Genomic DNA, 20,931 nt, shown 5'->3' on the forward strand with positions numbered 1-20,931 from the left:
TCCCCATTTTTAGGGCACGAGTATTTCTAGGTGCTAATAGTAAAAAGCCAAAGTGCTGTCTCTGGCAGATTGGGTCTGGTATTTCTCTTCCTGTCTGACATTGTTTTGATATGAAATTGCAGTTTCCTTTGAAGAGGAAGCAGAGTTGGGAGTGAAGACAGCGCTCCTTGTTTTTGTTGTCGTTCATAAGAAAACACCACAGCCTTTTGTTGCTCTCCATGTCTTGTCTACCAGTGTCTAGCAGACTGACCCTGATGGGATCAGTTTGTTTCTAAGTAAGGAATGAAGGAACTGGAAGTTCCCATCTTTTCAAGGAGATAACTTAAAATGGAAATGCATCATCTGGCGTTGTGTGTAAGAGCTTGCCTTGCATAGGGGTGAGCTAGGAGCAGTATAATAACTGTTGGCAGCCTGACCACTGATGTGGGGCGGGAAACCTACTTCAATTCTGTGTTGTCCCAGCTCTTCTAATAAACATGTTCTAATGGATGTGTCTTGGCAAAAACTGAACTTGTGAGCACGTGGAACCACAAGTCATCCTCCAGTCAAGCTTTGAAACTTTCTTCTTAAACCAAAGCCTTGGGGCTTTGCTCTGATGCTCTGTCCTTTATTTTTTTTTTTTCCTGGTTGAAGTTCACTTTGTTCCAAAACCAGTACTGTACAATTAGTAGAAACATTAGCCACCACACCAAAAATCAGCCACAAAATTGTTTAATTTTAAATCCAATAGAGATTCCATCTTTGTAACTTACCAAAAAGTAATAAATACTACCGTAGTACCACCTGCCTCGGAAATACGTTTTTTATAATGCTATGAACTGAAGATGTTTGAAGTCACTTAAAAAATTACTGACAGTGTTAGGAAAATCTTATTCATCAGCATTTCAATTTGAATTTCAACAGCTGAGGATTCTTATAGTATAATATTTGGATCTTGAAAATTAATAGATGAAATAGTTAGTTTGTTCTTCTTAACTGCCATCAAGAAGACTGAGGTCAATCTTGAAATAGACGTAAGGATAGTATTCTTGATTACTCAGTTGTAAACCAGGGATGTCCATGCCAGGCTGCAAAAGGAAACAACATGACTTCAGTATCAATAAAAGTGTTGTGCTGTTCCAAGCTAAAGCAAATTGCTTGCTTCACTTAGGTGGAATGGAGTCTTGTACTTGCTATGCTTAACAAAGAATTTTCAGAGAATCTGGTGTTTGCTCGGTGGTTTTAGTAGGCTACCTGACACAGTATTGATATTTCCTTTTTTTCTCCTTGGCTTATGCACTGGGAACTTACTGCTTGCCTGATTTCAGGCAATTGTAAACTCCTTTCGGTTTATCTTCAAATGTGCACTCGGGGTCTGGGGAAACAAGTATTGCTGCCTGGTGCAGTCCTAGGCTGAGATGTTTAGTGAGTGACGGCCTTCTACAGAGCAAGGAGATCTGAGTCCTAGCATTTGTTTTACAGCAGTTCTGTTGCTGGCACTGAGCTGAATGCTTGAAGCTTACCTGGAGGAACTGCCATAAGGGAGCAGACCTATTTCAGGCCAGCAGCTGTAAGCAGCAGATGCTTACTGAAACTGTAATTGCACTCTGCAGCTCTCCATGATGACCTGACCCTACCTGCCACTAATCCTTTCCATAAGCACCAGGGATTAGAGCTGTTTCCAGGGATCCTCGCGCTGTGAGGTGCGATGAGGCGTTTGCTCCAACCCCTGGACTAAACTGGGACAAGCTCCAGTTCGTGCAATTGTAGTCCAAATACATACATCCATTATACTTGCTGCTGCAACTTCATCTAGATGTTTGAAGGCCACATTTAGGACATCTCTCAAGCGTTTTACCGACTTCCTATTTGGTTGCAGCAACATCGCTTGGAAGTTCACTGGCAGGCCGTACCTGCGAACACAGCAAAATACCCCACTGTTTTCCACAGGTCACCCCATTCCATTCCTGCTCTTTTTCCTCCTCAACCTCCTGGTGCATTTCCTATTTATGTATTGCAAGGTCCCAGTTGTGCTGTGCTGCCTCCTTCTCTGAAAGCACTTCTATTTTGAAGCCATAGGGGAACTAAGCACCGTTCTTTTTCTGGTAAGTGACCCCAAAGAAGCATCTCATCAGCTTCACGTGTCACTTGTTCTGTAGTCATCTGTACCATCTCCTGTGAGCTCCCGGAACTCTCTGTAAGGGATGTTCCCCCCCATGAAGAAAGTGAGCTGGTACTTGTTATCTTTGATAGGAATCTGCCAGCACCGCACGTGTACCCACCTACCTCAGGACTGATTCAACAAAAACCCTCAAGGCTTTCACGTGAATCCAAGCCACAAACGCTTCACTGAAGTTCACTTTCAGCCAGCGCAGTAACGGGCCCTATGAGAACAGAAGTAGCAGCACTGTGATTCCTCCTTCACTGCATGGCACGGGTCCATTGCTAATGCCATGGAAGGCATCAAGGGCTGCTGAGTTAATTCTCGGGCAGGCCATTATTGTCCCCTAGTAGATCAGAAACTTGTGTGACCTTGGGCAAATGGTGTTATCTATCCCACGCCTTGGTTTTTAGTGCTCCTTGGAGCTCACAGGCATCTACTGGGATCAGAAAGCCTCTTCTAAGTGAGATCCTTACACACAGGTACCAAAGGCTGTCAATATAGAGGCCAGCAACTTGCTGTACTACTTACATACTGCTGTTTCTTATCAGAAGCTAGCTTCATCAGCTCTTCCTTTTCACATTTCAGTTCCTTCTCATCAAAATAAAACTCCCGAACCATGAACCTACAATTGAATGACATTTGCTCTCACAAGCCATAATCCAAGCAGTATGTACAATCATTTCTTTTGCTTCTGATGAAGCAAGATGGGGATGTTTTGAAGCTGCTGGTCCTTTAAAGGATTTGCAGGGTGGGAGTTGAAGTCACCTCCAGAAAGCAAACATCCTGTTGTCTATCGCATGAGAGCAGGAAGAACAGTTGCTGGATTCCTTGCAAAGCATGACTGCTTACCTGTTCTCTCTAGCCTTAGCCTTGAAGTCATCCATCACTTTTCTAAATAGGGTGACTGTAAAGAGTCCTCCCTCGGCATCCTCAGCGATCATTCTGTGAGAGGGAAAAAACCCTGCTGTGATTTGACACGGCCGATCTCACACTGGCTTCACCTTTCTCTTTTGCAGTTCTTTCTTTTGTTTATGAAACTGAACAGTACCTCACTTCTCAAGACAGATGTGATTGAAACAGGGAACAAAGGCTTTAATAGCACCAACCACAGTATCTCTGATGCAGACAGCTTGCTTACACACATACTTTTTTTTGTGTTTCCTAATATGTTCCTCTGCTTGTTCCATGCATGTGTTTTTGAGACAGGCAGTTGCACAAAGCTTTCCTGTCCCTGTGTTTTCTGCTTCCTCCATTTCAGATAATGTGACAGTCAGGCTCGGTCACCTCTCACACCCTGGGTTGGACAATCTGTCTGCCTTGAGTTGAGCAGAGGAATATTTAATTCCTAGTAAGGAATTTTTTTCACTCTAGGTGTTAATATGGAATATGCTAATGCAAATGGCAGGATAATTCAGTGATTATTATTAGATTAATTATTAGATTATTAGAATTATCAGATAATTCTATTTTTCAAAACAAAGATGCAGAAGTAGTGATTTTTTAAAAGGAGCTTTCATAAAGTTGCACATGGTTATATGTCTGAATTAGGCCTAGATTACTGTAAGAAGCTTTTATCTTTCTAAAACATGCAAAAGCCCTGTTTTGTTGTTCATATGATCACAGCAAGGGGAAAGAACTAGCTTACTGGAAAAGGGAGCAACAAGAAGCTAATTGTAGGAAAAAAAAAACAGAGACTGAGGCTTTCATCTGTACTTTCCTTCAACGGAATAATTTCCAGTTTCAAGTAGAGAATGATACTAGGCAAATCCATATGTTAACATACAGAGCCTATGTGTTAGTCAACTGATTCTTGAGCAACCTGAGTGACAGATATGGCAGAGGTATCTGCAGCCAGCAGGGACTGGAATTTGGGATGTCACTTACTTGGTGGAGCGAGGCACGACCATATCAGACAGGGATTCATAGGTCTTCTGCCACTGTACGTAGCTTGATCTTTGAGCAACACAAAGGAAAACAGAGTAAATAAATGCAATATACCAAAAAGAGAATGTGTTGATAAAAATAATGAAGCTAATTGCTTAGAGTAGGAGCTCTTTGTGCTGGGTTTTGTGACAGCAAAGGTTCTTCTTTCCTTTCCTGTCTTAAGTCACTAGCTACAGCGAGGTTTCCCATTATATCATCCTCAGTCCTCCCTCACTCTGGCTCTTGGGATGAGGAAGTAGGAAGCTAGGGGTTGAAAAATTGAGGCTTCCATGTGTAGGCTGCCATGTGTCCTGTATTCCAGGAGCCCCACATAACTGTCTCATGGTCCAGTGCTGACGTGGTGCAACACTGGCAAGTAGCAGCACTTGGAGAATGGGGCCAAGGGAAGGGAAAGTTTGCAAAGTGAGTTGTGTTTATAGCAGGAACCCAAAGAAGATGCTGGTAATAAATTCAATAAGCTTACCTCAAATAGCTTTTTGAAATGTGTTTTTCAGACAGAAAAGTGATGGTACTGTGTGTGCATGTTAGAATAGTGTTGTACTAAGAGGACAAGTTTTGTGTAGGCTTTCAGAAGGAAGGATACCTTGTATCTTCACAACTGATGGCGATAGCAGTTATCCTATGTGCAGGCACTTATAAATACATGACCAGCAGAGCCCTTGTGAGTTTGACAGGTCTGATTCCTTTTATAAACTGTATCAGCTCCATTACAAATATGTTCTGCCACGTTGGTTTTTCTTAACTCCTACCAGGAAGCTGTTTGAGAACCCATTCTGTAACATTTACACACCTACATCCCACTTCCGTGCTGCTCTGAGCTGGGAGCAGTCTGTTCCTTTTGCTAATGGATCCACCTGCTCCCCAGACACAGCACAGATCAGCTGCCCAACTGATCCAGCAGTGCCTGCATCCAACACTTAGGTCTGAAACTCAACATCACATCTGAGCGTGCGCACACCATCGCCTTACTTTGGCACCACGACCAGCAGTGTGATAAGGTACTCAGAATTCAGAACAAAGTCTTCCTTATGCACGATGTCTGCGAGGGTCCGAGTCAGCAAGTTTCCCCTAAAGAAAACGAGACAAAGAAAAAATGACATTAGCAGGAACCCAGCAGCAGCACACCGTGCTGTAGATATGGTTGACAGTAGTGCATCCTAGAGTTGAAAAACACTAGAGAATGAGGTGGCTAAAGGACATGGCTACGCTTCTAGGAAGGCCATTTATGTTTATTGCAACTCCAGGTAGCAGCACATAGGTAAAGATCATAAGCAATTGAAGATGGTAGAGAAAATATTTTGGAAATTCTGAGAAAGCATTGCCCTGACCAGCAGAACAGAACAAAAGTGAAATGAAAGTGGGATGCTGGTGAGATAGGCTCAGCAGAGAAGGAAAATAAATGCTTTTGCCTGGAATATTGTAAAACTGGCTTTCTGAAAAGAAAAGCATTTGCACTGCTTCCAAAGGAGACAGCACTGTGTTGCAAAGGAATCTACTGGCTGACGCAGCTGATCTAATTTTTTACTCCCTAAAATCCCATCAGAGCAATATATTGGCATTTGGTTTTGACTCTTTACCACTGCTTTGTCCTCCCACTGCTAATGGAGTCACATAAGGAACTGCAGTCTCCCCTGAGCTGATTTTAAGACATGCTGCTCACACCAGTTTCCACCTTGGCTTCCCCTTCATCTCTGGATGCTCAGTGTGCCCCAAAGTCAGGCACTACGTTTGCACCCATCACAGCACACACAGTTCACTGCACAGCAGTAGATATGGCACACACTGCTCTCACGTCATCCATGCAGCATTCCAGAGCTCAACAGGAACACGCTGTACTTACACAGTTTTTTTCTCCAAGCTTTGCAAATTTCCTTTAATGTTGTTGTATGCAGCTGATCGGGTCTTTAGATCTGCTTCTATCTGAGTGACTTGCTAAAACAAAACAAAAAAAGTGAAGTGAGAAATTGCTTGAGGCATCATCCTCACCTGCCTCCTCCTACCTCTGCACTGCAGAGAGATAACACAGCTGCCAGCCCCTCCTAAAACCATCTGAGCAGAGCCAGGAGGGAGCCCACTTCAGTTCTGGGTTCCACTGAACTGCTCAGTCATGGGTGATGGTCTCTGCAGCAAGAAGGACTTGGTTAGCTGTTACTGTGTATTTCATTTGCTATCTACACTGAACAACGGTTCATTCCTTCCTGAACAGGCTGCCAGTGTAAATAATTCATCCAAACTGCAATGTGTTGGATTTAATGTAGGCCAATGATTTCACAAGAAAACCCCAACATGGAGAATGATTATACAGTAAGTAAAAACAATAAAATATTACAGTGAAGGGAACTAAAATGTAGAACGTATCAGTGTAGTCTAATAAATCTGATAAAGGTCCATATATTTATGGAATGAATAGGTTTGTATATCTCTATATAGATACAGACATATAGATATTTATTGGTGTTATTATGGTAGAAATTAAAATAAATCAACTGCTGCAGTACAGCGAGATTCTGAACGTGCTCCTGCCCAAACCACAGGCAGAACTCTCATTGACTGCTGTGACAAAAGAGACCAAAAACTGCCAAAAGACATGATTCACCGTTCTGAGATCTTCTGACAACCTGGAGCACAGTTTACCTTTGCTAATGCTTCTGATATATTCTTCAGTGGCTGCTTTATGGGGTATTTGGCCATGTCCCACTCAAACCGGGTCAAGTAGCTAATCAGGTCAACTGGAAATACAAAGAAATGCATTAAAGCAGACAGCTGACATGATGGAAACTCAAGGCTGGGGTGGCAGCCCCCAGCTGTATCCTGTGTAGAGCTTTGGTTGGCCCACCTCTGAATTCTCATAGAAATTTGACCTAGATCATATCTACACAAATCAAATGCTCAATCTAACCATCCCCAAAGTAAAAGATAGTTGAAACAGAGACACTAGTGTTTGCTGCACTGGGCTTCTTCCCAGACAGGTAGGATGGAGAACATTTGGGAAGTTGCCATGGGGAAACGGGGCAGAACAAGCTCAGGAAGCTAAGGAAAGGAGGGATGAGTGGGGCTGCTCAGTGCTCCTCACTGCCTGGTGCAGAGTTAACCATTCCCAAGGCAAGGGCTGAACGCAGCTCCTCGTGGGTTGCACACAGTGTGAGGAGCACTGTATGAACAGAGATGCATGGGAAGGAATGTGAAAAGTTGTTTAGTTGCTACAGCACCAAGCTAAGGGTACCACCCCGCCTCGTGTGACATCAAACACCCTGCCAGGGGAGCACTATCCTTTCCGTGGGCTTCTCTCACCCCACATCAGAGTCAGTTTACCCTATTAGATTTCCGAAGCACGGAAAGTCTTATGAAAGGACGAAGACAACTTCTTATCTAAGGATGTATTGAACAGAAGGCAGAAAACACTGGCATGACCATGTTCTCCTTCTCTTTCAACACACAGATTCAGCCCTTCCTGCCAATGCATGACCAGGAAGCACAGGAAGCATGTGGAAAGGGGGCAAAGCAGAGATACAGAAGTTCCCTGTGCCCCTTTTATTCTCATATTCCCCAGTCTCAGCAGAACTCATCTGTTCAGCAGTTAAGCACAGGGTGAGCCTTCAGCCCATTCCACAGGTGTACTCCTTGGCCATGCTCCCAATTCCCTTCCCTTCTACGCTGCTTCTCCTTACTGTTGCCCAAGAGAGATGCCTCCTCCTCAGCAGCCCAGGAATCCCACAGGCTGAACACTTCCTAGCTCTGCTGCACTCAGCCAGCTCTAAGCAGCAATATAAACTACCTTCCCTACAAAATACTTAAATTCTTCTTTGCTGATGCTTGCAGTTCCCCTTCAATTCTAATCAGACAATTGCTAGACACAGCCAACAATTGAGTTGGCTGGTAGACCAAACTGCTGTCAGGAATTCATACAGCTGAGCTAAAACCAGAACATTTGTAATCAAAAAGCTGAGTGTGCACAGTCCAATAGCCTGAAATTGGACTCTGCAGCAAGAAGCCATGTCTTACAATTTTGATTCTCACTTCATAACCTTCAGTTTTAGGGCCTTTTTTCCATCCAAAAAGGGACAGAGGAAGAATTCAGTGTTGCTGCTGCTTGTGAGGAATGATACTAGATTGTAACAGGGGAATCCTAAATATATGTATCTATATATTAAAATCAATTAATTTTTTTTAAAGACGGCATCAATAATCTTAAAAAAGTCTTAGTTACATATGGCTCCTTTGGATGACCAAAGGACTGAAATTAGTAGCATATACAAGAAACTTCCACATCCTTCTATTACAAGACATGCAGAGCTGACAGGAAGGGAAAAGAGTGTAAAAAGAGGAAACAAAAGAAATAAGTTCAACCTGTTGTTTCTCAAGTCATAGGGATATCGTGATCAAGCTACGAGGTCGTTACTTGAGAAATCCATCGTAACGTGATCACTGTATCTCTACAACCAGACCAAGACTTGTTTCTAGCACTACTACACCCAAATGCATGCTTGTAGCAACACTGCAATCAGCAATCCTCAACATACTTTTCAGACATTTCATTTTATCCTTTTGCCCTGTAACATAAATAAGTGGGATTATTGTACTTGGCCAGTAGTTGCACACATAAAAAGCCAGTCTTATATCATGCACAAAGGACATTTCTAAAAGGACTTTCTCCCCAACCTATGAAGATGGGGAAGAGTCTGGAGGTTGAGGTGCACAAGGAGTGGCTGAGGTCCCTCAGTGCGCTCAGCCCAGAGCAGAGGAGCTGAGGGGAGGCCTCAGGGTGGCTGCAGCTCCTCACAGGGAGTGGAGGGCAGTGCTGAGCTCTGCTCTCAGTCATGGAGCTGTGTTAAGGTGGGGGGGGGGGTAAGGGACAGGGTCTGCACCTGAGAGCGGTGGGCGTGGGACAGGCTGCCCAGGGCTGTGGGCACGGCCCTGAGTGCCAGAGTTCAAGGAGCATTTGGACCCTTAGATACAGGGATTTATTTTGGGTGGTCATGTGTGAAGCCAGGGCTTGGACTTCATGACTTTTGTGAGTCTCTCCCAAATTGGAGAGCAGAGCAGGGCCTCACAAGGGAAACCAAAGAGAAGTTATTTGTAATGGAAACAACAGTTCATGTCCCAGCAGCTCTGGCATCACCCTGTGAGTGCAGCCTGGTTCCTCTAAGGAAGCAGCATAGGGGCAGGGCAGTGACAAGGCCCTCCTCTGGCAATGGAGATCTCACATCAGCGACTGCGCAGGCCTGCAAGACCTCACCACCTATCTGCTGTAGAACAGCACCACAGCTCCACTAACAAAGTACGTACATAAGCCAAGCTAGCAGAGCAGGAAACTCCTCAGGTTTTCACTGTTAGTGCAATACTGATTATAACAGTATTCCTGGTCTTGCTGCTCCCAACCAACTCATAACTCTCTAGCAGTTAACTGTTGCCCCCAGCATCCACCTGTGATATTAGAAATCCACAGCTGACAGAGCACAGGCTCTGCAGCAAGTGCTCCTCCAGAAAACAGTGCCAGACACTGAATGTTGTCCTGGAAGCAAAGCTGGAACTGTATAGAGTTTCCATTAACTCTGGAAAAAAATGTAACATGGCTAGATGTGCTCTTAGAAAATATTCCTGAGGGTTGTCTTGTCTAATGGGTGAGTGTTTCAATTCCGAATGCTCATATTCTGAAGCAAACACAGGCAGCATCAGTGCATTAACATACCCACGTTCACAGCACATACCTCCATTGGCCAGAAGATTTTCCTGGACTTTATCTTTGGAGTCCTCCATAACTTCTCCTATATACTGGACTATTTTCTTAATTACGCTTGGGTGTAATTAACAAGAGAAGCTTCATTAGTAAAGAAACAACAGAAATATAAAACAGATACTACAATGATCTGATAAACAAGGAGATACCCACACAAAACACTTCTGAAGCAAGGCAGGTAAACTAAAATGGCAATAAACAACCTATGGCATACAGCAGAACTAAAATACACTGATTTCTGCAAACACATAGGTAATACCATCTCCCCAGTGCTCAAGACTCCCAAAAGATACAGATTCCATTTTCTGCACACTGTATTTCATGGCTCTCATTGCAAAAACTAGAAAACAAGAAACTTGTGTGCACGTTCTGAAGGAGGGACACAAAGCTACACACAGAACAGTCCAGTCTCACCCTGGTTGAAGATTTGCTCCATGGGATGCTAAATAAACTTTTGCAGTTGTTCTTTATGACACCAGACAGGAACAGTTCAGAGCCTAGGCTTGATGCACAAAATACAGCTGTACCATACCCTGGGAGGAATCTACACCATTTCACCCCAATTCACAGCCCTCTAAGGGCTGTTCTTGTTTTCATTGTCAGGCTGCAGATGCTTAAGGACCTCAGGCCAGCTGAGTCCTGGTGGAGAACTGCATTTTCATAGACTAATACTGAGTTGGAAAGCTTCCTTAAAGGCCAGCTGGTCAAACTCCCCTACAATGAATAGGGACACCTACAGCTCCATCAGGTTCTCAAAGCCCCATCCAGCCTGCCCTTGGGTGCCTCCAGGGATGGGTGATGGGGTATCCATCACCACTCTGGGCAATGTGTGCCAGTGCCTCACTACCCTTGTTGTGAACAGCTTTCTCCATATATCCAGTCTAAATCCCCTGTTTTAGTTTGAAACCATTTCCCCTTTTCCTGCCACAACAAACCTTACTGAAGAGTCTTTCCACATTTTGCCCACACTCAGGCTGAGGAGAGAGTGCAGGTGTAACCAGGATGTACTCTTGTGCTCTTTCAGATTTTGCTTGTGAAAGTGTTACAACGCCATTACTCTATTAAAAATTTAATAAAATAAAATAAAATAAAATAAAATAAAATAAAATAAAATAAAAGTCAAACGCTCTTTAGGTCATACTGTATATTAACCATCACTCCCACTGAGTGCACAGAAAGCTGCAGGCAGCAGAGCCCTGCAATCTCCAGCCTCTGCACAACGCCCTGCAGACATGGGATCCAGAGAATGCTCAAGTAGGAGTGACGGATGGGAACGTCAGCTTTAGAGAGCACCACATTGCCCTACAGTGACATGGAAAAACACTCCACCTCCCTGTGTAAATAAATAATAAAAGTACATGGAAACAATAGATCCTGCAAACTCCTGCCCCTTCTCTGCTGTCCTGGCAGGAGGCAGCGCTGACAGGTTTGCGCTGCCTTTATTGGCAGTCCTGTCCTTATTTAGCAACAGGTTGCAGAGGAGCAGGAATGTAAATGTTCAGGTCATTTGAACAGGCTTGAACTCTCCAGATGCTGTTTTCTTTGGCTAAGTACAAGTGCTTGGTATTTTAACCCTTGAATCTCAATTACATACTCAAATCTTGGGCATTTATTTAACACAAAATGATATTGTAATTCCAATCCATTTATCCCGATAATTCTTTGCTATTACTCTCCTCTTGTCTATCTTTCTTATTTTTAAGCAGATTTTCCTTAGTTTTAAATCTCATTGATCCTTTCTGATCAGTTAGTTTTACAAACAAAGGAGACAAATAGGAGGAGTCCACACCCTACAGCTCACCGTGTAAAAGCCTCACTGACTCTTTTGCTCAGTGCATACATCACATCACATGGTAAGCGCCACTGCTGTCACTGACAGGACAATTAATGAGTGAAGTGGCATTCAGCTTGAACAAGGAACTGTGTACCACCTTGGCGAGTTAAGACAAAGGTAACAGTGGGAACACGTCACCTAAAACTCCCCTCAGTGATCTTACATGGACGCCACAGCAGGTTTTGAAGAAGTGGGAATTAGCCAAGCCCTCCCAAAAATCACTGCATGATTCCCGTATCCTTCAAACTCAGATCTCTCAGTTGCTTGGGTAGCTGCTGCCCTAAGCAGCTTTCTGACTCTGCATTGGAATAGATAGATGGCATTGGCACTATCTCATCCCAGATTGACTCCCATTTCCTTTTCATTCCAGCAGGAACAGTCCGCTGTATGAACACGTTTGCAAAGACTGTGGGGCAGGTTTCCCTACCAGATGGGGAGAGTCACGATAGAGACAATCTTACTGATTAAGTATTAAGCTGCTCTGTGCTGCTAAATATTCTGAAAAAGCAATTCTGAAAAGATCAACATTGTGCAACCCAGTGATCAAATGTTATCATCCTATTTCAGCCCCACTGTGGTACCAGTAAAGTCAGAAAACTATGCTAGGGAGAAACGTATTCTGGCAGACCTACTTTTATGCAAACTGCCTAACACAGGTTTGAACAGCTTATATCAGGATCTCCGTATGCGTTTGCACCCACCAAACAATCTATGAAAGCACAAATCATGTTCAGACAGGCAGCTTCTCACTAGGCCTGGCTAGGGGAAAAAAGGCAAATAGCCCCAGAGCTGACGTGGCCACAGCTGTATGTGAGGTTTGCTTCCAAAGCAAAAAAAAAAGTTTCATCAATAAAGACCACTTTGTGCCATAAAGTATCCTAAAACCTGGCATTTCCTTAGCATCCTGTACTCTATTACTCTTTGGCCACCCAGGTCATCTTGGCCTAAAAGGCAAACTTGGCAGAGATCAGCAGTCTCCCTGCATAAATGGGTTTGACAAAATGGCCAGTCAATATTGTGGCTTTCCAGGAGTAGGACAGAGGAAGAGTACCCAATTTCATTCAGAAAAATTTATTCCTTGTATCTCCTTGTAGGACCCGAGGAAATGGCAAGAAGTTATACCAGAGGAGGTTTAGGTTGGACATTAGGAGAAACTTTTTCTCTCAGAGGGTGGTCAGGCACTGGAATGGCTGCCCAGGGAGGTGGTGGAGTCGCCATCCCTGGCAGTGTTCAAGAGGCGCCTGGATGAGGAGCTACGAGAGATGGTTTAGTAGCTTGTGGCACTGATAGGAATGGGAGGGTGGTTGGACTGGATGATCTTGCAGGTCGTTTCCAACCTTGTGATTCTGTGATTCTGTGATTCTGTGATTCCTTACAACTCCTATATCTGGTTAAAAAATCTCAAGAGAAATATTCTGGGAAAAAGAAAAGCGGAGAGGGCTTCATATTCTCTAAATACTGCTTTATTAATTTGAGTTTCTGGATGGAGGGGGAGGCTGCTCTTCAAAAATACAAAAAGAATCACATCCCCTTTGAGAACAGCTTTCCTTGAAAACAGCCACTCAGGCATCACTGTTCAGACAGAACTGACACTGTCTCCATTCAGCCAGGTTTTAAGGAATGGCCTCTTCCTTGTGATGATTCTGTGGCAACTGACACAAGGATTAAACCACAACACAAACCCATCCACTTCAGTCCAGTTGTAGCCTTGGTTAAACCAACTCCGAGGTGAATACAAGGACACACCATCCCATGAAAACAACGTCTGTTCCTCATTTGTAGGTAGTAAATAAGACCTATTTTACCTTTCAGCAAAGGTATCAAGTTTTCCCAACTCATCTGACAGACCAACAAGAGCATCCAGTGTCCCCACCTGTACAAAAGATGAGAAGCAGGTGAGAGATGCACATGTCCAAGGCTTCTGTCAGCAGTCTTAGGGACTTTGATTTGTGAATTCAACAGTTCTGCAGAACATTATTCAGTCAGTGGATAATATAGCAACTCCTTTTCTCAAGACCCAGGCACAAAAAGCCTTTTCCAATAAGGGAAAAAGTGTATATGATATCTCAAGATCAAGCATCAATGTCTTCCTTCCCGTTTTCATTCCTGAATCATTGAGTAGCACAGACTTTTACCTAACAAAATAATGAGTAGAAATGCATGCAGCATACATACAAAACAAATCTAATGTACTAAGAGAACCAAGGGAAGCAGAGTGTGCTCAAAAGAGGGTCTCTGCATTCTTTCCTATTGCCAAGGACTAAGCCTCTCAGGACACCAATTTTCCCAAGACCAACATCTGCTTTTTGCATGACTCTGTCACAGTCATAGTTCTATGTTTATGGTATTGCAATACATTGCCAAACCTCTTCTTGTGATGTTGCCAGCTCAACATTACAAAGGGTCAGGCTGAAGGAGTACAGGAGAAGAAACAAGTCTTGCATAGAACAATTAGCAGAACGCAGAGAACTGCCGTATGCTCAGATGATGTCAATACTTTGTTTCCCCCAACGTTAATGGACTCACACCAGTGCTGGTGGCACACAGATGCTAAAATCACAGCAATCTCAGGTGCATGTGTAAAAAGCAGCATGTGCAGTCTGCAGCATCCATGTGCTACTTCAGCATGTTATCACTTCAGAAAAGGCCATGCTCTCCTTTCACTTGCGTCCTTAAGTAACTGGAACAGCTCAAGCCATAACTTAACAAACTTTGTGGACTGAAGCCAGACCCTGGCTGCACCATGTGTAGCTTTGAGATGGGTGATGGCAGCTCCCCAAGGAACCAAGTACTGCATCTGTTGCAGCTCCACTGACTTCAATGAAGCATATTTAGACTTCTGACAGATGCAAATGAAATAAAAATTAAGTGCAGATCTTATGAAAGAATTAAAGAAGGCAAAGATATATTAAAAAAAAAAAGTCACAAATAAATGTTCTTACTGATATGAGGCTATACAGCCAGTAATACAGCTGAATATACGCACATCCATTTCCTACAGAGTAATGTGCATTATATAGAACTGTCTGCTCTGTCAGTGGTCTCACTGGAATACTACTAGATACTGAGCTGCTCCCCATGCATTAGCAATTTGAGATGTACAATGCCGTGTGACTTTTGTGACTGGAAGCAAACTGTACAGCAGATGCAATACATTGTATTTAACCGGTCACCTTCACTCCTTACACATGTATCCTTCCCACATGAAAGTCATCTTCAAGCAAAATGACTCTTGTCTCTCCCCAATCAGTTTTCAGTAGACTGAACACAGCTCACCCCCCGTCACAATCTTTTTCAGCTCTCTGAAATGACAAATCTCATGTTTATCCCAGAAATCCTTAGTCCTGGCTGGGGATGTTTTGTCACCCATACCCAAACCCTCTCCTCACTTACCTTTAAGTCTGGAATATGGAATTTGCTGTTGCTGGACAGGTTGGATTTGGATGTCACCGTATTCATTCTCTCCCATGCCTGCAGGTTTGTTTTATCTCCTGGGGCAGAAATCAGCCAGAACTCCGACATGATCCAGTACTTTCCCTTCACTCCTGATCACTGTAGAAACACAGAGCAGGTAAGAGGCTAAAAAAAGTACTGTGTAGAATGTGTTCTTCCCTAAGAACCAAAAAAGTTGGAGTGGATTACTGATCTTTTGGTGGCATAATTACAGTGAGTCACTCCTGTCTCAGCCTGAAATGGAACATGACCTTCTCCACAATGTCACACACACAGCGCAGCAGTTCCTCCTTTCTCAGGGTTGTTCCATCCAGTTTCCGAATGAAGAACCAAAGTTCTCTCCTCCCCCTTCCCTCTCCTCCCTCCCCTCCCCGTCCTTTAGCACCCAGTTCCGTCCCCATCACCACGCTCCATCGTGATCCCCATTGCCAGGCAGACTCCAGTCACAAGGATGTAATTAAGGACTTCTGTTTGACCAATATCAACACTCAAATATTTGGGCAAAAGTGCAAGCAAGACGTAGGTCTTCTGAACTTACAGGTTGCAGGAGATGCCTGACGGAATATCACTTTCCCCGTGTTTTAATTTCCAGGTTGGGTAGCAAGGACCGGAGGAGAGATGCTCTCAGCAGGACAATATACACAAAGCAAACGATGGCGCAAATCCACGTGTGACAGCTGCGCTGGTGCTAAGCAAACAGATGAGGGCAGGACAGCAAGCAGCGGAACCACGCTCCAGCTCTTCCACCCAAAGGCTCTCCCGGACCCGTCCCGTCCCGCCTCGCACGCCTTACTCCCCGCCGCACGGAACGGGAAACCCGGGGAGCGAGCGCTCGCCCCGCAGCGGCCGCTGTCCCGCACAGCGGTGGCTCCCTGCGGCGGGGCGGGGACGGCCGGGCTCGGGGAGGCGCTCGGGGCGGGGCGGGCGCGGAGCAGCGGAGTGCGGAGTGCGGCCCGGAACGGCGGGAGTATTGCGCTCTGTGGGAGAGGGTCGCGGAAAGCTGGGTCGGCTCGTGCAGCTGCTCGCTGTGCTACCTGGTGGGCAATACTCCAATCACCCCCACACACACACAGGTGTCCTAAACTGAGAGGATGGATGGTGTCTTTCCCTTCTGTACTCTCAACTGCACCGCTCAGCTTGGTGTTGTCTGCAAACTGGCTGAGAGTGCACTCGATCCCATCTACACAACTGACAGATACTGAAGAATACCGGTCCCAAGACAGATCCCTGAGTGACACTGCTTATGACCGGCCTCCAGCTGGACTTAGAGCCGTTGACAGCAACCCTTTGGCTATGACCCTCCAACCAATTCTTTATTCACTTAATGATCCAGCCTTCAAATCCATATCACTTTAACTTAGAGACAAGGACGTGGTGCGGGACCACATCAAAAGCCTTGCACAAGTCTGGGCAGATGGTATCACTTGCCCTTCCTTTGTCAACTAATGCCATCACTCTGTTTTAGAAGGCCACCAGGTTGGTCAGGTGTGGTCTGCCTTCAGTGAAGCCATGCTGGCTGTCTCAAGTCTCTTGCTCTCCCTCCTGTCCCTTAACATGTGAAGCCATGCTGGCAACCACATCACCCAGTTCCTTCAGGATCCTGGGATGCATGTCATCAGACCTCAAAGGAGTAATGCTAGAGTGACTTCAGCATAAGGCTGAAGCAGCTGATGGAAGATGTCCTCAATCACAGCCTTGGACTTGGATAGACCTGTTCCTGCATCACATTACTAATGGAAAGGTTAATTCTTGGACTCTAAGTTCAGGCAAGATATATTGTACATCTATCTTCCTTTGCTTCTCTTTAACATTTTTACTGAGACTTAAAATACTTATATAGAGGAGGAAAGTCCCTACTCAAAGCTTCCCATGAAGAGACACAAAGAAGGCTTCTGGTTGAAATAATCACTGTTTCAGTTTATCCGCTTGCTTATTTTGGTTTATTATGACTGTGAAGAGGAAAGGGACCTGGGGGTGTTGGTTGATACTCAGCTGAACATGAGCCAACAGTGTGCCCAGGTGGCCAAGGGGGCCAACGGCATCCTGCCCTGCATTAGAAATAGTGTGGCCAGCAGGAGCAGGGAGGTGATCATCCCCTGTACTCAGCACTGGTGAGGCCGCACCTCGAGTGCTGTGTTCAGTTTTGGGCTCCTCACTGCAAGAAAGACATTGAGGCCCTGGAACGTGTCCAGAGAAGGGCAACTAAACTGGTGAGGGGTCTGGAGCACAGGGCTTATGAGGAGCGGCTGAGGGAGCTGGGATTGTTCAGTCTGGAGAAGAGGAGGCTCAGGGGAGACCGCATTGCACTCTACAACTTCCTGAAGGGAGGCTGTGGTGAGGAGGGGTTTGGCCTCTTCTCCCAGGCAACAAACAGAACCCGGGGAAATGGCTGCAAGTTGTACCAGAGGAGGTTTAAGATGGACATAAGGAAGAAGTTTTTCTCTCAGAGGGTGGTCAGGCACTGGAATGGCTGCCCAGGGAGGTGGTGGAGTCGCCCTCCCTGGCAGTGTTCAAGAGGTGTCTGGATGAGGAGCTACGAGAGATGGTTTAGTGCTTGTGGTAGCAATGGTAGTGGGAGGACGGTTGGACTGGATGATCTTGTAGGTCCTTTCCAACCTTGTGATTCTATGATTCTGTGATTCTATGATTCTATGATTACTGAGGGGGGTGTCAGCCTCTTCTCCCAGGTAACAGCTATAGGATGAGAGGTAATGGTCTTAAGTTGTATCAGGGGAGGTTTGGGTTGGGTTTAGGAAATATTTCTTGTCAGAAGGAGTGGTGAGGCACTGGCACAGGCTGCCCAGGGAGGTGGTGGCATCACTGTCCATGGAGGTGTTCAAGAACCATGGAGATGTGGCACTGAGGGATGTGGTCAGTGAGCAGGGTGGGGATGGGTTAATGGTTGGACTAGATGATCCTAGTGGATCTTTCCAACCTTAATCCTACGATTCTATTCTGTTGGGTTTTTGTTTTTGTTTTTGTTTTTTTTTCAGCCACGGTGTTCCCTTGGGCACAGCAGAAGGACTTTAGTGAAGCTGTACAAAAGAACTACCCAGGTGTCTGGTGACATTCATAGTAATGGGGATCACTGTTTAATCTTCTTTCCCTCTTCCCCCCCATCCCACTTTTTTTTTTTTAATAAGGCTACATTTTAATAATGAAAATAAAAGTTAGTTTATGTACATGACGTAATTCAAATTTACAGCCTTGTGATCTGAAAGGTGCAGTAAGCCTCATAGCCTCATCAGCAAGGTAAAGCAGAGCTTGCCCATCTCAGACCACATACAGAGCTGCCATGGATCCTTGCTGCAGTCTAAAGATGTGGAAATGCTTCACATGATTATTTCTACAAAAATTATGTTCCCAGAAGCTTCTTAAATTTAGAATTGTGCCATCTGATAGCACTTGTAGTGAAGAATGTAAAATCCAAGCTGAAGGGCTGTCAGATTGCTGGATTCTGCAATATACGCCATTTTCTTTCTAAACATTTTTATTGTACCAACGTCACTTTTGATTCTCATTTTTTCAATAGGAGTAATTTGCCATGTTTACTTTTATTATAGTGACAACTATTATGCTACTTAATTTGTTATTTTAATTGAAAATTATCGAGGAAGCATGATGTTAATGTGTAAATAAAGTCCTATCATTTTCTATTATCAAGTTTTCTGGTTTTATTCTGTCTTTTTAATCCTTTTTCCCCCATTACACATTTTTAGGCCTGGATGAAAAGAGGTTGGAGGAGGCCTGGATGAAGAGAGGTTGGCAGGATCATTGAGCCCCTTTGATAGAATATGTCTGTGTGCTGCTCACTGGTGGTAACTCAGCTGTGGCAGCTCCTGTGCCCCTGCTACTTCCTCAGCTGCACTGAGTGCTGTACCGTGTGATCACCAAGCTGCTTAATTCCCTTGTGATCACCACGTGCCTCCCTGCTCCCTTTGATGTGTCATCGCAAGGAAGCTTTCTGTGGCTTTGCCTTTCTATGTGTTTATGAGTACTCCTTCCTCTGTCACAGTAATGTGCAAAGCACAGCCTCCAAGCAGCCATTAAAAGCATTAATACCCTATCTGAAGTATCTCTGGAGGCAAATTTCTCTAACAAATAATCAGACTTAATTACCCATACAATTATGACATTGACATTAATGGGAAAGCATATGTTAGCTTACAAAACAGCAACCTCAGAGCTGCAGTTCTCAATAAAACGATTTGTACAACTACTATGTTATAAGCATTATCCATTAATGCGTATTTTTTCCGCTGTGCTTCAGAAGAATCTTTTAAAATCCCATTTCCTATTCATGCAAGTGTATTACTGCAGTAACATATGCAGAAGTCTAAAACAGCTCAGTGAAGGAACTCCTAACATGACTTGATCATGGCTAATAATGATGATCTTTATGGTCCCTTCCAATCTGACCACTCTGTGGTTCTATAAAATATTGTTATTTAATTGAAAACAGTTTTGGTGTACTTTTAAGCATGTAAGTTTAGCATGCATAGAATCATAGAATCACCAAGGTTGGAAAAGACCTAAAAGATCACCCAGTCCAACCGTTCACCTATTCCCAATAGCTCCTACTAAACCATGTCCCTCAACACAACATCCAGCCTTTCCTTGAACACCCCCAGGCTCGGTGATTCCACCACCTCCCTGGGCAGTCCATTCCAGTGCCTGACCACCCTTTCTGAAAAGTAATACTTCCTCATGTCCAGCCTGAATCTCCCCTGCCGTAGTTTGAAACCATTCCCCCTGGTCCTATCACTAATGACACGAGAGAAGAGGCCGACCCCCAGCTCACTACAACCTCCCTTCAGGAAGTTATAGAGAGCAATAAGGTCTCCCCTGAGCCTCCTCTTCTCCAGGCTGAACATTCCCAGCTCCTTCAGCCTCTCCTCATATGGCCTGTGTTCCAGACCCCTCACCAGCTTTGTTGCCCTCCTTTGAAATGCAAATAATTTCTCTGTTAAGAATTCCTTAGCTGCATGCATGTGTGTATATGAATGGATGTTGTCTAGTTACCATTAAAGCCAGTGAAGATTTCTTCTACTTTGCTTACCATAATGTTGTTTCAAAACACTGTATCGTGCATGTCACAAGGGAACATGCATAGCAAATCCTCATACTATAAAAAAAGGAAAAGCAGGCAAAACTATGTTCTGTATCACACTTATTTGAAGTCCATACACCTAGCTGCTCAACTCTATTTACTTGAATTGGAAATCTAAAGGTGTTATTTTTGCATGCAACAGATATTTGGGGCATGTTTGAAGCAAAAAGCTTCATCAAAGCTTCAATTGCATCATTCCGATCCAGATTTTTTTTAACTTACCTGTGTGAGTGTAACAAGGAAATCTGGCTGCTCTAAAGTTATCTGCACTAGAACTTCAATAGTCCAGGTCCTAGCTGATATTTTCCCTATAAATTTTCTTTAAAAAACAAAAAGTTTTAAATGTATGCTGTGCCAGGCTTGGATTTATCCACTTTGTCCGAGAGCTAAATATGTCTAAATAAATAAATAAATAAATAATCTTGAAATACAATTTTACTTTCTGCAGTGCAGAGGTATTTTATTCCTCTTTTTCTGTTCTATGGTCATTGAAATACACCTAGAGTACTGAAGAAGGGATCAGAATCTTTGGGCGTTCTCACCTAAAGTCACGTATCTCCATAGCATGTCAGAACCTCATGGGTTTTAAACCTCTGGGAATTTTTCATCGTTTCAGTCCTCCTGATCTTTTCTTACATTTTTCGAGGCATCCTTGTGTCATACCAAACAACTTGGGGAGGATGTCTGGGATTCCTTGAGGTGTCCTGAAC

General features: G+C 44.2%; 1 protein-coding gene across 5 annotated transcripts; it reads right to left on the bottom strand.

Moving 5' to 3' along the window:
• Window positions 1–695: 695 nt before the first annotated feature.
• Window positions 696–15,955, bottom strand: ATP6V1C2 (ATPase H+ transporting V1 subunit C2). Of its 5 annotated transcripts, none has more exons than XM_042880291.1 (13): window positions 15,650–15,955; window positions 15,052–15,210; window positions 13,464–13,531; window positions 9,796–9,881; window positions 6,722–6,816; window positions 5,928–6,019; window positions 5,057–5,155; window positions 4,028–4,096; window positions 2,993–3,085; window positions 2,672–2,765; window positions 2,266–2,363; window positions 1,763–1,892; window positions 696–1,067 (listed from the first exon to the last, which is right to left on the bottom strand). In XM_042880291.1, exons 2-13 carry the CDS (start codon window positions 15,178–15,180, stop codon window positions 972–974), a joined length of 1,149 nt encoding a protein of 382 aa, XP_042736225.1. In that variant the 5' UTR covers window positions 15,181–15,210; window positions 15,650–15,955; the 3' UTR covers window positions 696–971. The 5 variants fall into 5 exon arrangements, with proteins under 5 accessions (XP_042736225.1, XP_042736234.1, XP_042736244.1 ...); XM_042880300.1 differs by lacking the exon at window positions 15,650–15,955 and adding an exon at window positions 15,324–15,417; XM_042880310.1 differs by lacking the exon at window positions 15,650–15,955 and adding an exon at window positions 15,301–15,417.
• Window positions 15,956–20,931: the final 4,976 nt, after the last annotated feature.

The sequence above is a fragment of the Lagopus leucura genome, unplaced genomic scaffold, assembly GCF_019238085.1.
Source record: "Lagopus leucura isolate 7727_CA_CO unplaced genomic scaffold, USGS_WTPT01 Super-Scaffold_73, whole genome shotgun sequence".
Lineage (NCBI taxonomy): Eukaryota > Metazoa > Chordata > Aves > Galliformes > Phasianidae > Lagopus > Lagopus leucura.